Below are 27,366 nucleotides of genomic sequence, written 5' to 3'. Positions count from 1 at the left end.
AAAGTTACTTTCCAAACGGGGTAACTAAGTAAAGTAACGGATTACTTTTTTAAAAAGTAACGAGTAACGAGCAAACACTACTTTTTAAAAGTAACTTCCCCAACACTGACTTGAAGGCGCCGAAACTCAGCTTGTGCCTCACAGATTTGAGAAATATAGGCTATCTATTATAGAACGCTTGAAATGTCTACTTTTAAACGAAAATATTCAAAACCCCCAAAAATAGGCTACTGTCTCTGATTATGTAATCCATATGAAATGTGCATTTCTCTCTGGTGTGGCGACTCCACATCGTCAACTTCATCTTTGCAGCGACACAGAAAACGCCAGTTTATTAATAAACAATTAAATGTCTCCTTGCTATTTTAGACACATTCATAATCATTACTTTTACCGGTTCTTTGTGGCAAGCTTTATGCGTGTGGTCGTGCGGAACGTAAACGCTCATTATCCTCTAGGCTATATAGCCATGCTATCCTATTTAAGTAATTAAATTAATATAAAGGGGCGATTTGTCCACTAATGGCTTAAATGAACAACTACTAGGCGACTAGAACATTTTTTTTATTTATTTTTTATTTTATTTATTTATTTATTTATTTATTTCAGAATAAAACATTCCACTACAAAAATAAAAATACTTTTAAATACAATTATTTCCTGTAATATGTATTTGACTTTTGAAGAATTTATTATTAAATTATTATAATTTTTTTCTCAATGATGATTCTTATAGATTCTTATTACTTTAATACAGTATTATTTTATGTATTTAGTAAAACATACTATAATACATTTTTTTTTTTTTAAATCAGTATAAATTAAAAGGCAGTAAAACATACCACTAAAAAATATAAATACTTTTAAATAGTTAAAACATTTCAAAAATGGGAATGGTTATTTAAATAATACTAATGAGATTTTAGGGGGAAATGTGCTTTTAGATCATTTTTAGATCATATTTAATGTACACAGTAAAAACTTAAATTCATTTAATCAGATTTAATTAAAAGCAGTAAAACAAGCTACTTGTTACAGGTGATCTGAATTTGAGTCTGTTTTAGTTTGACTTCGATTTGGTTTTTGCTCTGTTTTCCTATGTTTGCTTGTCTTACTTAGGTGCAGGGAATGAATCAAACAATAAATCACCAGTGTCTCCTTTCCTTGTTTAGTTTGCTTGTGTATTTTTAGCCCTGTGTTTGTCTCTTTAGATGTCAGATCATCATTACAATTATGGTTGTTCTGTTTACTGTGTTTTTGTTATAAGTTTGAGTTTGTTTTCGTTAAAAGGTACTGCTTGCTAATAGATCCAGTTTTTTTTTATTTAGTTTTTTTTATCCCAGCGTGACACTACTAGTGTCTATAAATACTTTATATTTTAAATAATAATACATATTAATGAGAATGAGATTTTAATTACACTGATCATTTGGGGTAAGAGTGCTTAATTTCCATTAATACCAAAATGCAAATTGTCCAAAATTGGTCCCAAAAAAGAAATAAAAAATAATAATAATAATTTGTTTTTCATTAAATTTGGATTGATATGTGACCCAAAAAAAGCTTTGTGAGATTCACCTGTAAAATCTAATAATATCCTATTTGTTGATGTGTGTTCTCCATATTTTTATTTGTACTCAGAGCGCTCAGAAGTATATTGCCTCAAGTAAACACTTGAGAGCATGTTTTTTGTCATTCTTGTGGTGCCCGTGTTGCTTTGAATTGCTGTTGTTTTTGCATCCCTGAGGCTTGTATGTCAGCAGCAGTCTTACTGTCCCAAAAAATGAGGTTGTTCCCCATTCGCTGGATGACTTTACCCACGGCTAGAAGCTCTAATCTATACCAGAGATTAGATTTCTTGGACTAGCTTCTGTATGTGTGTTGATGCATTTCGCCAGTGAACAATCTTGGTCCATGTGTGTATTGTAATTTATCAACATGTCAGTCTAGAGACAAGACAGACAGGTCATTTGTTCTTCGGGTTGAGTGTTTTGCTCACAGGAAGTCATCGTATAGCAGTATGAATCGCCTTTAGGAGGTTACTGAGCTCCAGGCGTTGTCACTACTCGATCCGTACCGGAAACACGATCTGTACTGTGCATGTGCAAGACCGCAAGTTTTGCTGTCACTTCCTGTCATCGCCAACGTTTTAACTACTATGATGTCACTGTCACTACTCGATCCGTTCTGTACTGTACTGTACTGTACTGTATGTGCGAAAAAACGTCTCGGCTACGTAGATAGCATAGATATTTACATGGATTCTTTTGCATTTCATAAACAAGTTCAAGAATTTCTCTTAAAAGGAGAAATTCCTGACAATCACGCTGAGCGTCGGAAAGTGAAACAGGTGTCTACGAATTTTATCATGAAAGGTAAGCTATGGCCCAGTTTCACAGACAATGCTTAGACTAAGCCTGGATTAGGCCTTAGTTCAATTATGCCATATAAGCCCTTGTGAAAAAAAAGTATACTTTATTGTATTTGAAATATATTCCCTTTTTTCAATAGTACATTCCAAATATACTAACAAAAATATATATAAATACACTTATGTTATATTGCTTGTTTGTTTCGAAGACACTCATAATGAATATGTAATGTACTTGTCACACAAATAAAGTACACTTTAATATCACTAATCAAGCATGTAATTAGTCCCTACACAAGCTATACTTAAAGTATACTAAATATACTTGAATTTGGTTCAATTTAGTACACAAAAGTAGTATACAGAACTGATAATTTATTACATATTATGTATTTTGTGTTTTCTTTGGAATGCCAGATGGATGGAGGGATAGATGGATGGAGGGATGGAGGGAGGGATAGATGGAGGGAGGGATGAATGGATGAATTCATTTATGAATAAATAAATTAATAAATAATGTTATCCTGTGTGTTTTCTTAAGTGCAGACATTTGTTAAAGTATGCTGAAATAAGTAGAACAAACCTTTACAAAATGAAATATTAAATGTAAACAAACACATTTAATGCACATCTGTACTTCCCATAAGGGATCTAGCAAATTTAAACAATTTAGTGTATTTTTATTAAATTTTTCCATTTCTTTAATTTAATCAATTTGATGTATGTCACATATTAACCTTGATATATAAAAAAATATATATAAAAAAAAAAACTATTTCTGTCAAGATAATCACTAGTAAATAACTATTTAGTGTAGTGTCGAACAAAAACTGCTGTAAATGCTTTCGACATACTTCATACAGGAAGGAGACGTGTTTTCTCACTTGCGCAGTACAGATCGTGTTTCCGGTACGGATCGAGTAGTGACAGGCATTAGCCAGCAGAGTTCAACAGTGTTGTTGAGAGCTTACAAATATTTGAGGATAGATGAACAGAAATTCTTTCCACAAGGAGAAATTCAGGGCCAAAACAACAGCATGCATCAAGCGTAAAGGTCACAGAAAACATCACATTCAGAGACATAGTGTAATCAAACAAGACATTTCAAAATATAAATGCATTGTCTGATAATAAGAGTTTTCTTTTGACATTTTGTGTACACTGTAAAAAATGTCTAACCTCTCCAAGTCAAAATTTTCTAGTGACTGGTCACATCTAAATTTTTTAATTGGCCCAAGTGCAATTCTTGTTGCAATAGTCTGTTAACATTGGCTCAATGAGAAATAATATGGCAGACTAATTGAAAAATGTAGATGTTATCAGTCACTAGAAATTTTTGACTTGGGGATGTAATTTTTTTTTTACAGTGTAGAATTAGTCACGCATGACCAGCATTTTGACTATCAGCATGAAGTATTGTCCATTCGCAGCTTATTCTGGCCAAAAACCCAGACAGAAAGAGACCATCTACTAAGTGACATGCAAAGTGACCCATCATCTTCAACTTGTTTTTAATGCTGCTTTGGGGGTGAGGAATTAAAGAAAACACAGCTTTGGTCTGGACCGGATGAAGAAATATTCATAAAATTGTGTGTAGACTTTGAGGTTAAAATTTTTTTCTATCCAAAAGAAATAAATACTGATAGTTTTACAGCTACACTACCATTCAGAAGTTTGGGTTGGTAAGGTTTTTTAATGTTTTTGAAAGAAGAACAAAATGTTTTTTTAGCAAAAATTAACTAAAAACGGTAATATTGTAAAAATATTATTACAGTTTAAAATAACTGTTTTCTATTTTGTTATATAAATGCAATTTTTTTCTGTGATGGCGAAACTGAATTTTGTGCTGAATACTGCATAAAACTCCAGTCTTCAGTGTCACATGATCCTTCAGAAATCTTTCTAATATGCTGATTTGCTGCTCAAGAAACATATTATCATCAATGTTGAAAACAGTTGTTCTGCTTCATATTTTTATGGAAACCGTGATAAATAACCGTTTTTTCAGGATTCTTTGATGGATAGAAAGTTCAGCAAAACAGCTTCTAGTATCTCCTTCTAAATTTCTCAAACGAAACTGTGCAGATGGTTCAGAGACCTGATTCCAGTAACCTTACAAAGTTCATCAAAACATGTGGTTTCTTTGCAGGACGAGTATCTGAACGAAGATGTGGATGCTCGAGTGATCGAATATGAAGACAACCGGCCGCTGCTGGACCTGTTCCTTCAGAAGCCCATGGGAATGTTATCTCTGCTGGACGAGGAGAGTCGCTTTCCTCAGGCAACCGACCAGACCCTCGTCGGCAAGTTCCCCTCCCTAAAACATCATAGAGCTTATGGGCCCTAATTCAACACTCTAAACACATGTTCTAAAGCGCACGGCACAAGTGCATTGTCTTAGAACATGTCCGAATCCACTTTTGCTAGTTTAACGACGGGAAAAATGGTCATGGTCTAAAAGGGTTGTCCCTATTCTCTTAATGAGCAATGGGTGTGTTTTGGGCGTAACGTGCAATAAACCAATCAGAGTCTCATCTCCCATTCTGGCGCCTGGCGCCGCATTGCACCGAGTGTATGATAGAGCCCTTAATATTTAGCTGTGTTCACCTGGTGGGTTATGACCAGAGACACTTAACACTCTTGCTCACTCTCTCTCTCTCTCTCTCTCTCTCTCTCTCTCTCTCTCTCTCACACACACACACACACACTCAGACCCACAAGAACAAGGGAGAGACAGTCATCAAACATTTACTTGCATGCTAAGTTCTCATCTTCTTTCTCCTGAGGACTCTCTCAATGGAGTCTTTAACTGACAGATTAATAATTCAGTATCCCAAGACTAGACGCCTAGATGGTTTTCCATGAACTAGCTTTCCTTTATACTGAATGAAACTGATGGATGAATTCATTCACGCGTATGTCATGATATCATGAATGGATCAATGAATTAATGAATGAGTGTATGGTTCAGGTCGGTGAATGAGCAAATGTATGAATGAGTGAGTGAATGAATGAACTGACGTGAATGAGTGGATCAATGAACAGTTAAATTAATAAATGGTCCCACTTTATATTAAGTGGCTTTAACTTCTATGTACTAATATTGAAATTAATAATTTGATACAATGGACTTATTGTGTGCATACATGTTTTTACATTGTACTAATACTTTAAAAATACCTGCATGTAATTACAGCTGTAATTAATGTAATTACATTTGTAAATACACTGTTGACCCTTCCTTTACACCTTAACCCACCCTTAAACCTGCCCATATCACCACACCTGTCCCTAACCTTACCTGTGTCACACCTCAATAGTAGCAATGTGTTTTACAATATAGCATTAATACAATAAGTACATTGTACTTATTTTTAGATGTAGGTACATTGTACATAAAGCCACTTAAAGGGTTAGTTCACTCAAAAATGAAAATTCTGTCAGTAATTACCCTCATGTTGTTCCAACCCTGTAAGACCTTTGTTCATGTTCGGATCACAAATTAAGATATTTTTGATTAAATCTGAGAGCTGTCTCACTCCTCCATAGGCTTCTAAGACACTATAACTTGCTGGCCCAGAAAAGTTATTAAAGGCATCGTTAATATAGTCCAATATAGTGTTGTACGTCACACGCATCACACACATGACCAGCGTCGGCCAATAGTGAGCCTACGTGGTGACGTGCAACACAGAAGCGCTGCGCTAAAACACTACGTGCACTAACTCGAGACCCAGAGAGAAGGAAATGAATAGTGGAATAAAGTCGTTATTTTTGTTTGTTTTTTGCGCACAAAAAGTATTCTCGTCGCTTGATAAACTTAAGATTGAGCCACTGTAGTCACTTGGACTATATTAACGATGTCTTTAAGTTTCAGTCCCTTAGAAGCCTATGGAGATGTGATCAGCTCTCAGATTTAATCAAAAATATCTTAATTTGTGTTCCGAACATGAACAAAGGTCTTACAGGGTTGGAACAACATGAGGGTGAGTAATTACTGACAGAATTTTCATTTTTGGGTGAACTAACCCTTTAATATAAAATAGGACCGAATAAATAAATGAATGAGCTATTGAACAAATGAATTAGTGAATGGATGGATGAGTGAAGTAATTAATTGTAATGAACACATCTTTTGTTTAATCAGAGAAATTTGAGGACAACTTAAAATCTAAAAACTTCTGGAGACCAAAGAGAGTTGATCTGGGCTTTGGAATCCATCACTACGCTGGCAAGGTAGAAATATTTTATATTTTATCAATATTTATTTAAGCTTGTTTTAGGCATACTAAAAACAGAAACAGATATTAAGGATAATTGAAGGTATAGTTGACCCAAAAATGAAAATTCTGTCATCATTTACTCATGCCATTGCAAAACTGTATGACTTTCTTTCTTCTGTGTAACATAAAAGAAGAAACATTTTAAAGAATTTTGGAAACAAAACCTTTAACTTCTATTGTATGTTTCTTAAAATATCTTCTTTTATGTATGTGTGGGTGCGTGAATGATGAGAGGATTCTCATTTTCATCTCTTTAAGTGAAGATAATAGCCTGTTGGATGTAAATACATCTTGTTTCTCATGTGATTAGGTGATCTATAATGCCAGCGGCTTCCTGGCTAAGAACAGAGATGCTCTTCCTGCTGATATTGTTCTTCTGCTGAGGTCGTCAGAAAATGAACTGATCCGTAAACTGGTTACTCACCCGCTCACTAAAACAGGTTTGCTTTGACTTTTTACTGTGTGTGTGTGTGTGTGTGCGCGTATGTGTGCACCAATATACAAAATCCTTGTCCTTGTGGGGAAATTTTTTTTTGATGGGTAGGATTAGAGGCGGGGTTAGTGTAAGGGGATAGAATATACAGTTTGTACAGTATAAAATCATTATGTCTATGGAAAGTCCCCATAAAACATGAAAACACAATGTGTGTGTGTGTATTTTTAATTCGCCCTGTCTCTGTGAGATAGATTTTCTAAACAGTGACCTCTATTAATGTGTCAGTCAGTCCTATCATTGCGTAATTGCCTGGTTCAAGGACTCGGTTTTCCATTGTGCTGCCAGAGAACAAAGGAAATGGGGACATTTTGTTGCTTTGAGTACATCCACCAGTTTCCATGACTTTTGAGTCCTGCAGTGTGATTGCTTTTTATTGGCAAAGCAAGAAACAAGGGCTGAGGCTCTATTCACATGAAATCCTAGATTAGGGTTGGGCGACACATCTATTGACATTTATCAGAAAATAAAAATCCAGGATAATGATAATAATAATTTTTACATATGTACTGTTCTGTACTCACACGTTCTGTGTGTCTCTGTGTGAATGAGCAGTGCAGTTTTGTCTACTACACCTACTCAATGTTATGGGGTTTTTGGCATCTACTGTCTCAAATTTATATGAGACACTCCGCATGAACATCATCTTCAAATCTGTAGTATTTCACAGCAAATTTGATAAAAGCTATCAGCAATACATAATAAAATACAAATACTGAAACTCAAATGTCTTCACTACAGCCAACCAAAATAAAACTTTAACTCGAAGATATTGATATTGATTGAATCATTCAAACAAAAATATTTATTACTATTATCTATTTTAAAATGTATCTCTCAAAAGTAGTAGTTATTATTATATTATATTAATTATATTATATTATAAACAGATTATTATTATTATTTTAAGGACTATCATATACAATCAATATATTTTAGCCCATTATTTATTTATAGAGTTTACAGTTTTTGTGTAGCACCTTATTTGACAAAAATGCAATGTTTTGTTGCCTACAACAAAAGCCTACATTTTAAAAGATTAGATGGAGTTTAAATAATTAATTTCATTAGACTCCAGTTTTGATTATAAATTTATATTAAATCATAAAACACAGAATCCAGGAGAAATAAAACTGAATTTTCAATAAACTATCAAGAACCATTTGCATGGAGGAAATGCCACAAAATCTTAAGTTCATCCACAAATAAAAGTAGTGACATTTTACAGCTTGGACAACACTTTTTTATGGTAGGAAAGAATTTAAGTTAATGCTTGAATAAAATTTTTAAAAAAAAGGTGTACATATTTACAATGTAAACCCTCCAGTCAACATGCCCCAAAGTCTTTCATAATAAGCACATTTGTCCTTTAGACTGGCGGACGAGTGACATGGTTGCAAACAACATGACAGATTCTGTTAATAGATCTTTGCCCGGTTTCACAGACAAGGCTTAAACCCAGTCCCAGATTACTAACTAAAGTCTTCAACTATGTCAGTGCCATTGTTTTGTCTCAAAATTTTTCTAATGTACGTTTATAAAAGATACTTAAATGTCCTAATTTAACTAAGGCCTAATCCTGGCTTAATCTAAGCACTGTCTGTGAAACCAGGCCCTTAAATTGTATTTAAAACAAAATATTCTTCTAACTGGTGCTCCTTTACGTGATCCAGAAAGCAATACTAGCCTGATTTAGCAAAGCTTGCATGAGTAGCCAAATGGTCAGTATAGTCACGTTCTATTAGATATACTGCATTATAGGTCACACCACAATCACACAGACTGGAAATGACAGTGCAAACACCATCCTGTCTGAAACATTAAGCAGGGATGTTGATCCATTGGTCTGAATGAATGTAGGCCAATATAGCTATCTCTCTCCAGAAAAGAAAATGTGCTCACTCCCATGTGGTCTAACGTGATGAATGAAGGTCGTCTGACTGACACAGTCGATTACATCCAATGAGATTCACTGGGGATTGTTTCCAGGAAGTCTGCTGGGATTTTGAAACTAGACTTCATTCATAAGTCTTTTGTTAGCTACTTGACCATTGTGAAGCTTATTTATCCGTCACAGCACTGACCTCTAAAGACCGTATATCTCTGGGCCCTTGAAATGGTTAACCTTGAAATAAATGGTAGATTATCTTTGAACAACATGTGACTTATCTAATAAAGGATCAACAGCAGATTTCTAATGTGTGTGGTTATCACAGTGAGAGGAGATATTTCCCCTGACCTTTCTCTTTGTGCAGGTAACCTGGCTCACACTAAAGGCAAGGCGGCGGGCTCTGTTCGTATGGGAACGCAACAATCACAGCGCACCATTAACTTTGCCAAGGTACCTTGTTTTGCCCTCTTTTCCTCTCTGTTCCGTTTATTGTCACTGTGCCTTTAAGACTTCCTTATGTAAATGACTTCTGTTTTGATTGGCTAGTTTTATGGAAGTGAAATGAGCAACATTAAGTTGCTGAAACCTGAATAGGTATTGATATGTAAATTTGGACATTCATATGTAATATGATCATGGTTGTGCTGTTTTTATCTGAAAGGAGCTCCGGTGCTTTCACTTTACTAATTTTCTTTCCCACTCTATTTTGTCTCTCCATCTCTTCTACTTTTCCATCAATGAAATTTCCACTCCTCCTTTCTATAATGTCCTCTGTCTAAAGTTGGAGGGTCTTATGTTGTTCAGTACTGTATCAGTCGGTGAGGTAATGATCCTGTAGTGTTTGTGCTGTATAGTAGAGAAGTGTTCTTAAAGGAGATGCTCCTTTCGCCAGCCGACACTGTGCTCACTGTTTGGGGTGTCTGTTTGTGTACATGTGGGTCTTTCTCAGGAAATGGTGCTTTTTTTTATTGTTTCATTTGAAAAAGATTTTATCTTTCAAAAAATGTTTTATTCTAGCTCAGTAACATTTAAAATGTTCAAGGGTTGAATAAAATGCATTGCTAAAATATACAAAATTGATAACCTTAACTAGCAAATATCATAAATTTGCACCACATCACATGATTTACAGTGATTACTATTATTATCATTATTTGTATCAAGTAACTTTGAAAAAAAAGTAAAATTTTTGAATAAAGATATTGAAATGCTGAGCTTGATGGGGCCAATGTAAGTGTGAAAAATGAAATACTGATAAAAAAAAAATAAGAGAAACTCATCATGGGGTCCAATAAAACATGATTTTTAAAAAGAAATGAAAAGGGGAAATGTCAAAATACCCATGTTGGTGAATAGAGTCATGCACATTGACTTTTTTGAGAATTGAACATTTAACAAGTAAAATTCAGTTTAATTTTAAAAGTTCTTTTGTATTATATACTAACAGTCAGCTCCATCAAATAATGCACCAAAAGTCTTAATTGCGACAGTAGTTATGGAGACACCATTTCTTGAACATGACCCATGTCTGTGAGAATGAAAGAGTATTTTCTCATGTCACATTTCCCTACCAGCTCCCTAATAGCTAATGCATTTGTAGATTAGTTCATATAATTCTCATTAGAATTGAGTGTCCCTGTGGAATAAGGAGAATTGTGAATTGTTTCTGTGCAGTTGTGTGTTTGTTAAAAGCATCTACTTGTGTTGCAAAATGTATTTTTTAGCATTAAGTTGTTCATTATTCCCAAGAGAATTATTAAGAGACATTTGAGCTACTTAGAGCTCTCATTCAGGTTGTACTCTGAAATGAATGAGGGTTTTAAACATATTGAAATGATGTCTTTGATGAAGACCTGCATACATTACCATTAATTTGCATATTTCAGCATGCTGTCTTTAGAAAATTTCACATGAAAGATTCCATCCATTTTAGCCCACGTAAAATAAAAGCACCTGTGTTAGTGTGTGTTTTTGCTTTGTGTTCAATATCGAAACACCTTGATAATATAGCCTGGTGAAAAATTTGGACATTTGGTTTTATTGATGATTGGCATAAGTTCCACTTAAATTAATGCTTGTTAGATTGCTTTGCAAATGAATCATGTCGTCAATTTCATGTATATTATTATTCTTTTTACTATTTTTAACAAACAGTTTAATATATTTTCCTGGATTCAAATCAGACTGTCTTATCACAATCTTTATGCATTTCTTTTTCAGTCTTCCTCTCGGAAATTAACTCCCAACCATGACAAATCAATCCTTGCCTTGCCCGTTGCCACTGTGCAAATGGTGATTTGTTGTATGACTTGTCTCCAAGAGGCAACATGCATAAATTTATTATAAACACAGATTTATGTTTATAAAAAGACCCCTTTTTATGTTTATAAAGAGACCCATTATCCCTTTTGTAGATTTTCATGATCAGCATGCTGAATATTTTGTTTGTACAGGCGGAGAGCACTGGGGAAAGCACACATCACCCCAGAGAGACCACCAACATGAAGACTCAAACTGTTGCTTCTTACTTCAGAGTAAGACTTTTGAAGACCTAATAATGATAAGAACCAATAAAATGGTCCCACTCATGTCCACAATCTTGCTTCTTCTTTTTTTCACTGTACTTTGCAGTATTCTCTAATGGACTTGTTATCAAAGATGGTGGCAGGCCAGCCTCACTTTGTCCGTTGCATAAAACCCAATAATGATCGTCAAGCCAACAAGTACGACAGGGAGAAGGTTCTGATCCAACTACGCTACACTGGAATTCTAGAGACGGCCAAGATCCGCAGACAGGGTTACTCTCACCGCATTCTCTTCAACAACTTCATTGAGAGGTCAGACAGATGATACGATCATATCAATTTTGCATAAACCCCTTTTCCACCTAAATGATGTCTGTGTTGGTGCTGGAGCCAATACCCTGCCAAAGGACCTCATAACCAGGCTGTGTTCTTATAAATAAAGGTTCTTTAATTGGCATTGATGGTTCCATGAAGAACCTTTAACATCCATGGAACCTTTCCATTGCATATACGTTTTTTTAGATTATTAAAATGTTACTTTTCACACTAAGAAAGAAATTGTTCTTTTAAGAACTGTTTACTGTTCCACAAAATGGTTCCTCTATGGCATCACTGCGAAAACCTCCTTTTGGAATCTTTATTTTTAAGAGTGTAAACAACCTGCCCACAAACAATCGTGAACCCCCATCATGAACTTTAACAAAGTAACCCAAAGTAATTTAATTAAGAATCCATTATGCCATCACAAACTGGCTTTGATTCAGCAATCAAACGTTGATAAAATGTATGGCAAATAAACTTCAAAGACAAGGAAACCACCAGTTCCTGTACCAGCACTAGTACATTGCTGGTGAAAAGAGATTTCCTCCTGGCTGTAGAATTTCTCAGTTGTTACAGTATGTTCAACATTTTACTAACCATTGGGATTTTTCAGGTACTCTATATTAGCATTTAGAGCCAATGAAGAGCCAGCAATGAATCCAGAGACATGTGCGGTTATTTTGGAGAAGGCCAAACTAGAGAACTGGGTTCTGGGCAAAACAAAGGTTTGTTTAAGAAAAGTATTAATAACTTGTGCTGTTGATGTTCAACAAAGCTCAAGTATGATAATTATTTGTTCAGGTCTTTCTTAAGTACTATCATGCGGAGCAGCTGAATCTGATGGTGAGGCAAACCACGGACCGGATTGTTCTAGTCCAGGCTTGTGTACGGGGCTGGCTGGCATTCAGACGATATCGTTTGATGCTGGAAAAGAGAGAACAAAGTGCCGTGGTGTTACAATCAGGTGAGCTCATGTTGTTGACTGGATGTTAAAATGCAAAAAGTCCAATAATCTGTTGAACCAGCTCTAAAATCTTATTTTTTTCTAGCATACAGAGGACACAAAGTTCGGAAAACAGTGGCTGATGAGAAAAGCAAAGCAAAGTCTGAAGTTGTTTTAACCCAATTTCAAGCTTGTAAGACAAAAGAAATCATACAAGTATTGAAGAGACTATTAAAGTGCCCCTATTATGCTATTTTAAAGTCTCCTAATTTTGTTTTGGAGGGCTCCTAGAACAGGTTTACATGCATCAAAGGTCAAAAAACTGTTTCATTTTCTCATAATAAACATTGCACATCACCACATTTTTCAATGATTCTCAATTCTCATTCTCGACAGCGTGTCGAAAACATAAACACCCATTGATTGGCCACTGTGTTCACCCGCTTAACATATATGTCTGTGATTGGCCATGGTCTGTGAAACAACCATTATCATAACAGAACTTCAGCTCCATCCGGAGGCTTCCTACTGCTCAGCGATTGTACACCGTAAACTAAAGATAGTAACGAACGATGACTTCGATTTTACCATATCAATCTGAGCGCGAGTCCGAAGATGAAACATTGGAAGAACTATTTATTCAACCCGAAGCTTCATCCGAAGGACGAGTCGAGCAGGACGTTTCATGATACGCTACTCAGTTTTAGGTACATTATGAGATGTTGCAACTGTAATTCCTCACCATCAGCATTAACAAATGTATGTCCATTAACAAACTGATGAGTAGATTTCTCATTTATTGCGTGCACATGAGGAAACTGTATCAAACACGAGTTCTAGCGTGAATGACTGATGTCACACAAACGTTGGTAAAACAAATTTTGCTCCATCCTTTATCTTTACTCAAAGTAGTAAGAATGACAGACTATCTGCATACAGTCTTAGGTAACAGTGGGCCCACAGATGATGGGTAGAAGTATTTCAGTAAGACAGTAATAATGTGTGTGAGCCAGTTAGCAGGATACCTACATCATATAAAACACAAAACTAAGTATTTTGAACACTGGTAGAAAATATGTACATCAATAATTAGTCATACTTACAGGTTGTGATTTGTGATTCTGAGGAGCAAGTTAGTCCAAATAAACTGGGTAATGATCCATCTTTCTAGAACAAGTGAATCCCTCATTGAACTCCAAGATTAAAGAAGCAGTCGTCAGTAAAATGAAGGGAACACAGCAAAAGTTTGGGATTATACTTCTGTGGTATCGTGGTAAAGATTCATTTTAACCACAGATTCTTCACAGCCTCATCCTTTGGAAGTGAAAATAAACCAAATTGACTTTCACAGTAGAGAGCACAGCGTCTTGACGACATGATATCCACACGAACGAGCTACAGCAAGATGTCCTGTCCACGCAGAACGTAGGTGGGCATTCTGCAAATGTAATACGTTGTGACGTGTGAACTTCACGAAAATAGATTCAAACTCCAAAGAACTCGTTTGGGCAGTTCAGAGTCGACTCTTTCTTTTGAGATAAACTAACTTTAATTATGATGCACTTTCAGCTTTACAACTTTGCAGACTGTTTACATTCACATACAGCTACATTACACCCTGTATGAATCCATAATAGGGGCACTTTAAATGGGTTTAGAAGTCATACATAATGACTAAATCACACCTTCTTCGTGCAGTGTGCAGAGGATATCTGGCAAGGCAGAAATACAAGGAGTTGCTAGAGGAGAAGAACAAAGCTGCTGCAAAGATCCAGGCCCATTACAGGGGACACAAAGAGAGGAAGAGCTTTAAGAAGAAAAAGTAAGACCTATTCTTATTCCATCTGATATTATTCTCTTGGAGATTTGCTTTAAGAATCTGCTAACAAACAAAATCCATAATATTCAGTCCATCAAAGGTCATTTTAAGTTCTCTATTATCCAGCTCTTTTTCTTACTGCTTCATTGTGCTTCCAAGCTATGTGTTTATACAGTATTCTTGCTTTAACTGGGGACTCAAGTTATCTAACATAGGGTATATGGTGGCCATTAAAATTAATTATTAAAATGGCCTTACTACATTAGCAAGATGAGGTTGATTACAGTAGCTATTCCAACTTGTGTTGGTATGAAATGAGAGAAGGGAAGTGATATGAGAGACACCAGTAACACCGGTATGTTGACATACAGTGGAGAGTTATTAACATCGCCAGTCCGGGCTGAGCCAGTTTGCATGTTCTCTCATGTTGTTGTGGGTTTCCTCTGGCTGCTCCGGTTTCCCTCGCAATTCATGAAGATATGCTGGATAAGTGAATTTGAGACACTAAATTGTCCATAGGTGTAAGTGTGAATGTGTATCCGTCTGTGTGTTAGCCTTGCAGTGGACTGGCCATCCTTCTAGGCTGTTTCGCTGCCTATGGCCCAGGATGCTGGGATATACTAAAATCTTAGACACTTAGGGCCAGATTTGCAAACAGCTTGGCCAGCGCAAACCCTCTTTTGGTGTTAAAAAACTACTGTCAGGATTTATTATAGACACGCAGTGAAAAATTATTTATTTATGTGGCTGACCCTATTGCATATGCATTTGTAGGAGTTTCCCTTTCAGACGTAAAATTTATGGGAGGAGAGTATTTAAATGAATTTTAAGGTGATTTACTAAGGTTTGCGCAAGTCAATTTATTGGTATTTGTGCCATTATTTAATGGCCAAGAAAAGCATGTCTTAAACCAGACACTAATTTGCTCTGCTCTTGGTAGATTGCATTGGTTATTATGGAAATGATCCGGCTGTGTCTGTGTTCACGCGCAGAACTTTCCACTCCCATCTGTGCTTTTTTGGAATTGCGCTCTCACGCTAATTTGCCCTGATTAGTAAGTCTGGCCCTTAATGCTGCAATTGACCAGTTAGATACTCATAGAATCAAATATTTGACAATGCTGTGGTTGTATAAACTGATATATTTTACACAGAGAAGCCATGCAGAAGGAAAAGACTGAGAAAACAGAGGAAGGGACGGCTGTCCCATCAGAAGCAGATGGTCCAGATTTAGAGGAGCCGCCACAGGAAGGAGGTGAAATGGAAATGGATGATGCTGATGAAAAGGCTGCTGTGGTCCTCCAGAGCAACTACCGAGGTTACAAAGAAAGGAAGAACTACAAGGAGCGTCGGGAACGGAATAAGACCTTGACCGGGGATGAGCTGAATGTTTCCTCATCCAGCGCTGAAAAAGATACTTCTGGAGAAGATGTGGATGCTATACAAACGGAAGGGCAAGATAATATAGACGAAGAAAAGGAGACTGAGGAAGAGGCTGCAGATGAAGGAGATGAGGACACTGAACAGGAAGCCAAGGCAGCCACTGTTCTACAGAGCAACTTCAGAGGTCATAAAGAACGTAAAAAACTCCAAGAGGAGGGGAAGATGCCGGTTAGAGGGAAGAGGGAGACACAGAGTCCTTTAGTTGAGGATGAGCTTCCTATTCCAGATCCACCCCCTCCGGAAGAACTGATGGAATTCACAGAGGAAATGGAACAGGAAGATGAAACTCCAGCTGAACCCTCAGGAGACGATGAAGAGGCCAAAGCCGCTGTGGTCCTTCAGAGCAACTTCCGTGGCCACAAAGAGCGTAAAAGACTCCAGGATGAAGGCAAAATACCAAGGAAAAAAACTAAAGAGGATCTGGCTAATCCAGAAGCTTCAGAACCAGACATTCTGATTGAGGAATTTCCACCTCCTCCAGTAGAACTGGACCAAGATTCCAGTCCATCAGGGGCAGATGAAGAACATGCCGCAACTGTTTTACAAAGCAATTTCAGAGGCCACAAGGAGAGAAAGAGATTGAGAGCTGAGAGAGGAGGAGCCACAGGAAGCGAGCAAGAAATGTCAGAGGAGGTGGAGGAGCAGGAGAATGAGGAAGGTCTGGATATCACAGATGTTCAGCTAGAAAAGAAGGAGGTAGAGGAAGAGGAGGACACTCAGGATGAGGAAGGCCAATACGATGAGCAGCAGGCAGCCATTAAAATCCAGAGCAATTTTAGAGGTTACAAAGACAGAAAGAACCTGAAAGCTACATCACAAAAACAGGACGAGGAAGTGGAGTCGCTCTTCAAAGAGGTGTTGATAATTTTTTATTTTAGTTTGATTTTTATTCTCTTCTCATTTACCCACCCTGATGCCAATCCAAACCTGTATTTCAGAAATTTTAAAAGTCTCACAAGTCTTTTACACAAAATGTATTTGATGACTGTCATATTTCTGTGTAACCTGCTCAGGTAACCAAGGCTTCTGAAGATTACCTTTCCCTGCAGAAGAAATTAAATGAAATCATCCTTGCCCATCAGCTCAACCCCAGCAAAAATGGGATGTTTGTGAAAGGACAAGCCATGAATGGCTACATGGGCAACTATCAGCCGCCAGGTAATCATCTCTCCTAAATCATGACCCTCAGTACTTTTAGCCGTTCTCTCCCCAACCCCCTCCCCCAAACTGATTGGTAGACCAAAGTTTGGAAGCAAAATTTGAAAGAAAAAATGCCCTTGAACTTTTGACGCACAACGTAATGACGGCAATTAAGGCCTCTCACGGTTCAAACAAACAGGGTTAGGCAACCTTATTCGTAATTACGTTGTGCGTCAAGTTCAAGCGTTTCTCTTTTGCCATAAATCGATGCGTACGGCCGTCTGCCGGAAGCTAGTTATTTTAGTCGATAAAGTTTTAAAAATTGATCTTTTTCTAACACAAATGCATCGCTTCACTTCGGAAGACCTTTATTAACCCCCGGAGACGTGTGGAGCACTTTTATCATGAATAGATGCGCTTTGATGGACTTCCAAAGTCAAACAGCCATTCACTCTCATTATCAAGCTTGGAAGAGCCAGGACATTTTTTTATATAACTCCGATTGTATTGGTTTGAAAGAAGAATGCCATATACACCTATGATGGCGTCAGGGTGAGTAAATCATAAGCTAATTTTCATTTTTGGGTGAACTATCTCTTTAAGCTAAAAATGTATGCGTTTTCGTTTAATTGCAATTGACATGCAATTAAGTGTTCTAAAACATGACTAAACATTGCTAGTAATACACTAGCATATATAAGCACAAGCTTATAAGCAACTAGTTAATAGTGAGAATTGGTCGCCAAACTAAAGTGTTACCATCTTTTACTTAGGTACTCTTTTTAAAATTATATTAAAGTGTACTTCTTTTTCACAAGGGCTTTGGTTATTTGCACAGAAAACAAAAGTTTTTTTCAAAGATGGAAACATAGCTAATGTTTTCAGTATTTCTAGTGCACTATCCAAAACTGCTTCTGACGGAGATTAAAATAGCTGTAGGAAAGCTCTACCTTAATTATATTTGCTTGCTATCGATTTGATCAGTATGACTGATGAAACGGTGACTGTCTGATCATATCAAAAACAGGCAAATTGGGCTCAACAAGATGTGTCATCAGAAAATTCCCTCGCCTGCACAGATTTACTCTTCATTTGATTTCTGTTGCGATATATGTAATTGCTTTTGGAAGGATAATTCTTGCAGATTCTATTATTCTTGATATGTCTAAATGAATCTGGATTATTATGTCAACAGTGATTATGGTTTGTTTATGACGAATGTGGTTTTCTTCTCTCACACAGTCTCAATTTCTGTGAAAGCTGAAGTTCTACAAAAATCTAGATTTAATTTGCTTTGTAACCAGAATATTTCTGTGTGGAAACAATTATTATTGTGCAATTATTATTGTTTCCACATAGAAGTGCCCTTTGAAGGCTAGTCACATATCCGTGTACATGAAAGGTTTTTAAATGCTAATCGCATTGCCCTGGCAATTATAGCAAGCATTAATATAAGAGCTGCAAATTGGCTTTATACCTCTGAGCAATCAAGAATTGCTGATGACCTTTCAAGAGACACATTCAATAAATATGACAAACTCTCCAGCCTGTTCCCACTGGTCCTGCTGGACTTTGATTAATTTTCTTTCATACCTGACTTTTCTACATGATAAACAGTGCTTGAGTTAGCAGATATTCAAATACATCAAAGGTCATTTTTGTATCTTTTGTTGTTGATCTCTAAGATCATATTTCATAAAAAAAAAGTATTCTCTATCATACCTGACTTTTCTACATGATAAACATTGCTTGAGTTATCAGATATTTAAATACATCAAAGGTAATTTTTTTTTTTTTTTTGTTGATCTCTAAGTTTATATTTCATAAAAACAGTATTCTCTTTCAAAGACATTCCAGTGTGTAACACTCTATAACTCATATAACATCATAGGTGTGCTCCCTACATGAAGGCTGTTTCAAAACAGTAAGCATGCCAAATTCTTCTTCATACTTATCACTTTTTGGTGAAAATTGCATGTATCCTTCATGATGAAGGTACACATGGAACTCTTTGCAACAGAACAAGGTAAAAAAAAAATTACAAATTTAACAGAAATGAGAGAAATGATGATGGTACTTTACAATAAGATTTTATTTGATTACATATACATTAGTTGTGAAATAACATTGAACAATTACTCATCAGCGTTTATTAATATTACTTAATGTAATCAAGATTTACTAATACATTTTAAGATCAAAAGTTGCAACTGTTATCATGAGATAATGCACTGTGAATTAACATTAACAAGAACATTTTTATTTACTAGCATTATAAATGGCTAATAAATGCTGTAAAATATATTGCTTATTGTTAGGTAAATTTAGTTGTAAAATGGTAGCAAAATCATAAATGTATTTCCTTCAGTAATGAAACATATTAATACAAAAAGTCTGCTAATTTTGATGGTCCCTTTGACACATTCTGTTGACTATAAGTACAGTTGCACCTACATGTCAACAGGTAGGGTTAGAATAAGTTGACATGTAGTTGCAAAGTTACTTTAGTCAGTAGAATGTCTATTGGTGGAGCATCACAATAAAGTGTTAGCAGATTTTAAGCAGACACTTCTAAGTCTACTATTTTTATGCTCATTAAAGTGTTGCACAGTTAGCTTAGCAACATGCTAACATCAAACTCTATTGCAATCAATTGTGAAATAAATAGCCTATTGTGTTTCAAGTCGGTCACCTATGAGGTTCCATTTCAGTTATGATGCTGCCTTATAAGGTAGCTGCCTATGTAGGCCGTATACAGAAAGAGTAGGGTTTGGAACAGAGCTTCCGTGTCTGTGTCAGTCTGTAGGAACATGTTGTGACTGGTAGGGCATTTCTGATTGATTGTTAGTGGATAATTACAAATAGCGAGACCCGGGGGCTAAACCGTGCCACACGGTTTGTTCGATAAGAACAAAGGGGTCAAAGGTCAGCTGGATGTTGTGTGCTGATCCTATTCTTCAGTTTGTCTCAATGGGACTCCCACCAGGGAATTATTTGTTGTATTCTCTTTGTTCAACGTGCACACAGGGGACCATAATAAAATATCCAGACAAGGTTCAAAAGGCTTCAAGGTCAAATATCACTAGGCACCCTTTAATCGTTGATTGGTTTTTCCTGTTCCTTTTTCACCTTTTATTTTTCTGATGTGATTTGAACCAACAGCCGACACAAAACAGTCCCGAACGCCTCGCCGCACACAACAACCCAAGACCCTGAACACTCCAGAGGATTCCACGTACTACACACTCATTCATGTGAGTCTACATCACACAATGGCACTCACTTTATCTGAGGATTATCTGGGCTTCTGCTTTAATGATCTTTCTCATGCTGGGTCTTTTCCAGAGGTCTGTCCAGGACGATAAAAGGAGGCCGAGAAAACAAAGGTAAATCAATAAGCAGAAGTGTTATAGGCCTACTAAACAAGAATGTGCCCTCTCCCTAGATGCTGCTGCTTATGCTGCATTTTTAATAGTATATGAAACTGTATGATGTGGAATGAAACAATACACTACATTGTTGTCACATGACCTCAATACATTAAATATTTATTGCTATTTATTGTCTCAGAAATACACTACCGTTCAAGTTTGGGGTCAGAAAGACTTATTACAGTCTTTGAAAGAACCTTTGCTCACCAAAGCTGCATTTATCTGATCAAAAATACAATAAAATCTGTAATATTAATTGCAATTTGAAATAACTGCATTCTATTCAAAGCTGATTTTTCAGCATCATCACTTCAGTCTTCAGTGTCACATGATCCTTCAGAAATCATTCTAATATGATGATTTACTGCTCAAGAAACATTTGTAATTGTTATAGAAAGTTTTTTTTTAAAGCATTTATTTGAAACCGAAATTGCTAAAAGAAAAGTTTTATGTCTTAAAAATAAATAAATAAATACTGACCCCAAAGTTTTGAACAATCAATGTAATCTGTTCATTTTGCTTTTTTTTTTTTTTTTTTTTTGCATTTTAATTTATTTAAATCCAATAACATTTAACTAATTTAGAGGCAAGATAGACATGTTACAAAGGTCAAAATGTCAAACACAATGCATGATGAAATAAAGTATCCTGTGCAATGCACAAATTAGAAATGTTGTGGGGCATCATGGGTAAGAAAATTTGCATACTGGCACAAATACTTCCGAAATAGTACAGGTATTACTATAGTATACTGTTCCAAACGTAGCAAAGCGTATAAAGCTCAATCCTAACACACATTATTGATATCAGTTCACCTAAAATCTAATTTAGGTGAATAATTGTGTTGTCATCAGGCCACTTCTTAATTGGTTCATATCTTAATTGCTCTTAAAAATTCTCAGTATAACCACTAATACTTCATGCAATGATACGTGTTCTCATGCCACACATACAGTAATAAAGCAAGTAGGAAACGTACTTGATCAATAAAAGCTGAATTATAGACAATGTTCGGATTGATCTAATTATATTTACAGGCAATTGTAATGCGGATGCTAATAGCTGGCAGATTACGGCTAGTTCCTGTAGCGTTTCCCTGTCAGGACTGAGGCCAGCGTGACATATCTGCAGTGTCACAGCATGTGTGAAATATTGTGTGTGTGAACATGAATCTGGACCTCCTCGAGCGCCGCTGACAGGAGATTTCACAGGCCAGTCGAGTGACGAACAGCTCTGACAGACAGACACTTTATAACAGCACTTACAGACACACAACATCAAGGACGAGTAGTTTTAGCAAATGAGCAATAGCAATTAAAGTCAATATGGGCAGCTGACAGTATTCATGAAATCATCTTCCATAATACATATTCCTGGTCTTGTTGTGAACAATACATGAGCATTGTAATCTATCAGTAATAGTGTAGGATATGTTTTCCTCACTGAATATCATGTTTCACTTGTAAATACTGTACGTCACACGAGGAGTTCAAATGGTTTGTGTGTTTCATGTTGACTTGAAGAGTGAGAAGGTCAGCATGACGGACGATATCTCTGGCTCTGTCTGATAACTGGCCCATGTTGTGTCAGAGAGAAATAGAGGAAGTGGAAAGAGAGAAAACAGAGAGAGATAGGGGAACATTAAGGGATCTTGGCGGGCTCAGGACATGCAGGGAATGAGGGAGTCCTGCGGGACAAATGTGCACAACTGAAGAGACGGAGCAGAAAGATGTAGCAGAACACTCGCTTTTTACTGCCATATGAATTAATCTAACCATGGCCAGGGCACATTTCACTGTGAAATTCAAAGAAAACTAAAATAAATTATATTTTTCATGAAGAAAATAAAGCATCATTTTATGACCATTATAATTCGATTTTTGGCATTTTGCCATTTTACAGTAATTTCATGATGTTTTCCACACAACCTTTTCTTACACAAATGCCATCATTTATTAATAATAATAATAATTTAGCATAAAGGCTGAACAACAAATATTAAATACAATTAATAATTATGTACCATATGATAAAGTGTTAAATTATTATTATTTGTATATTATTTTAAGGCCTTTTTAAAGTATTTTATATTTTTCTATCATTTTGTATGTGTATGTTATATTAATAATTTTTTACATGATGTTTTCCATATAAATTCTGCTTACATAGATGTAATGATTCATTTAAAAACATAAATAAATTCAGCATTAAGGCAGAACAATAAATATGAAATACTTTATTATTTTAAGTATCACAATGCATTCAATTTTGATATTTAATATATTCTTAAACACCATTGTTTATGTCAATAATATAAAAGTGTTTTAATAAATACATTTATTTATTAATATATTTCATATATTAATACTTTGTTGGCATTTTGGCATTATTTTTTTTTATGTTTCCCACACAAATTCTCCTTACACAGATGCCTTCATGAATTTTTGTAAAACTTAAATTCAGAATAAAGGTAAAAAGCATCATATCATAATCTATTAAATTATTACAAATATAATTTTTATGGCAATAAAAATATACAAATAATATATTTTTCTATTTTCTATTAATACTTTATTATTATAAGTATCATATTATAAAAGATTACATTCTTTACAATAAGGTTTCATTTGTTAACATTAGAACTAACAATACAAATATTTCTAAAGCATTTATTAATCTCAGTTAATGTTAATCTCAACATTTACTAATACGTGATTAAAATCAAAAGTTTTATCTGTTAACATTAGTTAATAAACCTGAACTAACAATGAACAGTCGTATTTGTATTCATTAATGTTCACAAAGATGAATAATACTGTAACGAATGTATCCTCATTGTTAGTTAATATTAGGAAATGCATTAACTATGCACTAACCTTAACTAATGGAACCTAATGTTACCAATACATGTTAATATAATAATAAAAAAAAATTTGATGTATATATTTAGTAGTTTGTTGGATATCAGAGCATGAGTAGGCCAGTGGTGCTGCTGACTGGTGCTGACCGTAGGCTTTTGGCTTCATTGGTTTCATAGATGGCTGTTTTCATTCCATAAGCCTTGAGACAACTGAAAGAACATTCCCATTTGAGTCCGCTGAGGAGCCATGAATCAGAGGCTGTCCTGAAGGCCATCGCTTACATACTGCAGAACAGCCATGAAATGCACCCAATACAGCATAATGGCCAACTATTACTAGCAGCCTGCTATGACAAAATAGACGTTATTTATGATCGGGAACAACAAACTTTGGCTAACGGCAAGCGGGGTTTTCTGAAGCAAAGAATTATAAATACAGCATTGTAAACAGTAATACAGTAGTTCTGTCATGATCACTCAAACGTATGTCATTTAAAAAAGTAGATGGGGACACCATAAAAATAGTCCATATGACACGTTACTATTCCAGGCCTTTTGAAGAAACAAATCAATGACTTATGAATAAATGATGACCGAATTAAATTTTATTGTGTGAACTATCCTTAAACCTTATTTCAAAACTAAAGGTTCCAAGGGGGATTTTCACAGCAATGCCATAGAAGAACCATTTCTGGTTGCCCAAAGAACTTAAGTGAACAGTTCTCCTGTGGTCCTCCTGTTTATGTTGTTTATATGTCTGTGGTGTTTTTAATATGCTTTAAGACAAACCATGCGCAAATTCATCAGTCAACACCATTGCTGAGTGTTTTCTCCTTAAAACTGCAGTGAAAGACCAAAGACAGTCTCAAAAACACGGTTTGAAATCGCTGGTGTTTCTGACATCATAAACTACCTTTTAACCAATCACGTCAACATGCTGGCGGGCTTTAGCATATCATTAACTACGCTCTGAAGCAAGGGAGTCTCAAGGTATATCCTGGTATATTTTTCTGTTGATATGAAAAAGCAGGTACATTTAGCAATATAGTGGGTGAATTATGTATATGATGTATATTATGATGTTATGATGAACTATATGCCTTTCAAAGCGTTTGTAAGGATGCTGATTTTTAGACTGAGATGGCGAACGGGAACATGGTTTGAGTAACATTCACATTATTAGCTGTTTGATAACATAGTCTAGCTAAAGGCTAATCATATTAATGTCCGTTATGTGTCCGATGCTGTAAAGAGCCATACCATTGTGCAACACTTACTACAGTAAGCTGGCCGAGTAAATCTGTGAGCTGGCGTGAGTCAGTGGAGGCGGGGCTAATTTGCACATTCATGGTCCACGTATGCTAAATGAGGCAAGGGTGTAGAGTTTCATTCAAGCTATTTTAAGTCATGAAGAATTTTTTTCCACAGGAAAAAATATTTAAATATGTCATTTTGGTGATGAAAGATGAGTTTTAAGGAATACAGTTATTGACTACAGGGGGACTTTAAAATAATATTCTTAGTGTGAAGAACATTTTAATAATCTAAAGAAGCATTTTCCATTATAAAGAACCTTTTGTACATTGAAAAGGTTCAATGGATCTTCACTGCCAATAAATAACCTTTATTTTTAAGAGTGTAAGTACAAATTCATCTGTTTTCTCTGCGCCCACCAGCCCCAAAAAGCTGGACAATGATGACCAGTACTACCAGGGTTTGAGCAGCAGTAAATCCACAAGCCTGCCCAGTGACCGACGGCGCTCCAGCAAACACAGGGCTTCCACTGAGAGAAGACGCTCTTCTGAGACACCACTGTCCGATGTCCCGAAATCTGATATCCCTAAAGATCCAAAGGAGAAGAGGTGAAAGAACTCTTGCATCATTCAGTCTGTTTAACAAATGCACTCCTCAGGACGTTGACCTCACACTGCTATAAACTGAGCGGCAGACTTGATGGATGTGCTGGAGCAGAAGATGCAGATATCCACGCTTTCTTTCCCTTTCTGTGTGAAGTCATGCTTTATCTCTCTGTCCACAGGCACTCGTTCTCTAAAATGCCCTCTACAGAGAGTCAAAGTGAAGACAACCCCTATGACTATAGAAAGATACTGAGGAAGACCTCCCAGAGAAGAAGGCTTTTAACGCAGCCATAACCCTCAACAACAGGACTAATGTTAACTGTCAGTGACCAATGTGGTCAGCAGAGAATGCTGTTTGTCCTTAAAGGAAGAGTTCACCTAAAAATGACAATTCCGGCATCATTTACTCACCCTCATGTCATTCCGAACCCAGATGATTTTCTCTCTCGCATGGAACACGAAAGGAGACATTTTGAATAATGTAACAGCCGCTCTTTTCCATACGATTACAATAATCAAGAACTGAAGCTTTCAAATCTCCAATAAGCCACAAAGTGATGTTTAATTAATCAAAGAATCATTCTTTTGAGTCAGAGCTGAATCTATTGAACCGATTTGTTCAGAAATCAGACTGATCCGGTTGCAGAGGTTAACAGATTACCTCTTTGGGTGACTGGTTTCTTTAAGTAAATCAGTTCACTTGGTTGGTTTCTCAAAGAAACGGAAGTTGTGATAGTCTTTTCTTCCCTATTGTAACGTATATCCAAGTGTAGCGGCTTCTCAGACTAGAAAAAAAATGTAGGACGGGACTTGATTTTGTCTTTTGGGAGTTGATTGGATAGTTGTGGTTTGCTATTGGTGGATCTGGTGTGAGTGACAGGTTGTCCCGCCCTCACGCCAGTAAACACATGATCAAAGAAGAGATGTTGCTGCAAGAAGGAGGGGAAGTTATTTTGCATGAATTTTTTTTTTTTTTCTTTTTTTTTTTTTAAATATTTTTTAAAAAGATAATAAATTCTGCAATATAGCTTTAGTTTAAATAGTTACGAAAATACTGACCAATTATTGTTTTTTGCTGCACAGAATGTGACAATTATAAGCTAATCAGAGACTTAATGAATTGAAGTAATGTCTTCATGGATGGAGCCAAACTCCAGTGCTCTTAGTGCTGCCCTTGCTTGATTTTTAACTCAGGTTTAGCAGTTGATGTTTGTTGATGCATTCTGTTCAAGTCTCTTTGTGAATAGAGATTCGTCTTCAAAGACATTCATAAAATGACCTTTATATTTCCACCAATTAGGGTTTATGTTTGAATGACTGTCTCTAATGGATCCTGGATGGTTTAGTGAGTCAGACTTGTTGCATAATTTTTGCATAAACATCAGCAGGATGTAAAAATATAGATTGTATTTATACTTTTCCAGATGCATGTACAGTATGCACTTGTATCTTGTTCACATAATGCAAACACATGGATATATGTATTCTTGAAATGTCACTTATTTGTAAATATGATTTTATAAATATTTAATTATTCTGTAATTAGTCTAAATAAATGATAAAACGCATACAATGGTGTACATAATGGTTGATGTTAAACCCTGAGCGGACTACAGTTATAGAGAAATGTAATTATTGTACGAGATTCATTTTCTTATGCCATTTTCAGCTTCATTTTTTTAGTCTAATCTTAGTTCATGTGAAATACATTATTTGTATTAAATGGTTTTGGATTTCATGTTTAGTAACAGTTACAGTGGAAAGCAGATGCCTAATAAATTCCAATTGTATTTAATAATTGATCTAATAAATGTTTTGTTTTTTTTAGTTTGATATTCATTGACATTGACATTGACCATGACCATTGCTCATTGGATTGACACTGAAAAAAAAAAAAAAAATCCCGATGTAACTCTATTGACCTGCTTTTCTATGTGATTTTTCTCGATTAAACAAGGTCTACACACCAACATTAACCTGATTATGCT

General features: G+C 35.8%; 1 protein-coding gene and 1 long non-coding RNA gene across 4 annotated transcripts in view; one reads left to right on the top strand and one right to left on the bottom strand.

Annotated features, from left to right (window-relative positions):
• Window positions 1-27,176, top strand: part of myo3a (myosin IIIA) — a 113,159-nt gene extending 85,983 nt beyond the window's left edge. Inside the window, exons 25-42 of one of the 3 annotated variants that reach the window (XM_082184964.1) lie at window positions 4,521-4,674; window positions 6,519-6,607; window positions 6,965-7,094; window positions 9,403-9,488; window positions 9,820-9,861; window positions 11,259-11,330; window positions 11,492-11,572; window positions 11,670-11,875; window positions 12,498-12,609; window positions 12,686-12,848; window positions 12,934-13,020; window positions 14,526-14,649; window positions 15,800-16,943; window positions 17,102-17,246; window positions 20,391-20,482; window positions 20,574-20,614; window positions 25,196-25,381; window positions 25,558-27,176. In XM_082184964.1, the coding sequence (XP_082041090.1) occupies window positions 4,521-4,674; window positions 6,519-6,607; window positions 6,965-7,094; window positions 9,403-9,488; window positions 9,820-9,861; window positions 11,259-11,330; window positions 11,492-11,572; window positions 11,670-11,875; window positions 12,498-12,609; window positions 12,686-12,848; window positions 12,934-13,020; window positions 14,526-14,649; window positions 15,800-16,943; window positions 17,102-17,246; window positions 20,391-20,482; window positions 20,574-20,614; window positions 25,196-25,381; window positions 25,558-25,672 (3,069 nt within the window). In that variant the 3' untranslated portion in view covers window positions 25,673-27,176. The remainder of the gene's footprint in view (window positions 1-4,520; window positions 4,675-6,518; window positions 6,608-6,964; window positions 7,095-9,402; window positions 9,489-9,819; window positions 9,862-11,258; window positions 11,331-11,491; window positions 11,573-11,669; window positions 11,876-12,497; window positions 12,610-12,685; window positions 12,849-12,933; window positions 13,021-14,525; window positions 14,650-15,799; window positions 16,944-17,101; window positions 17,247-20,390; window positions 20,483-20,573; window positions 20,615-25,195; window positions 25,382-25,557) is intronic. The other 2 variants (XM_082184962.1, XM_082184963.1) reach the window with 2 other exon arrangements.
• The window catches only part of LOC309509977, a 961,882-nt gene that overhangs the window by 895,481 nt on the left and 39,035 nt on the right, over window positions 1-27,366 (bottom strand). The window lies entirely within an intron of this gene.

The sequence above is a fragment of the Leuciscus leuciscus genome (assembly GCF_965113295.1).
Source record: "Leuciscus leuciscus genome assembly, chromosome: 11".
NCBI classification, from domain to species: Eukaryota; Metazoa; Chordata; class Actinopteri; order Cypriniformes; family Leuciscidae; genus Leuciscus; species Leuciscus leuciscus.
The sequence above is the reverse complement of the archived record's forward strand: the minus strand, read 5'-3'. Positions and strand labels throughout refer to the sequence as shown.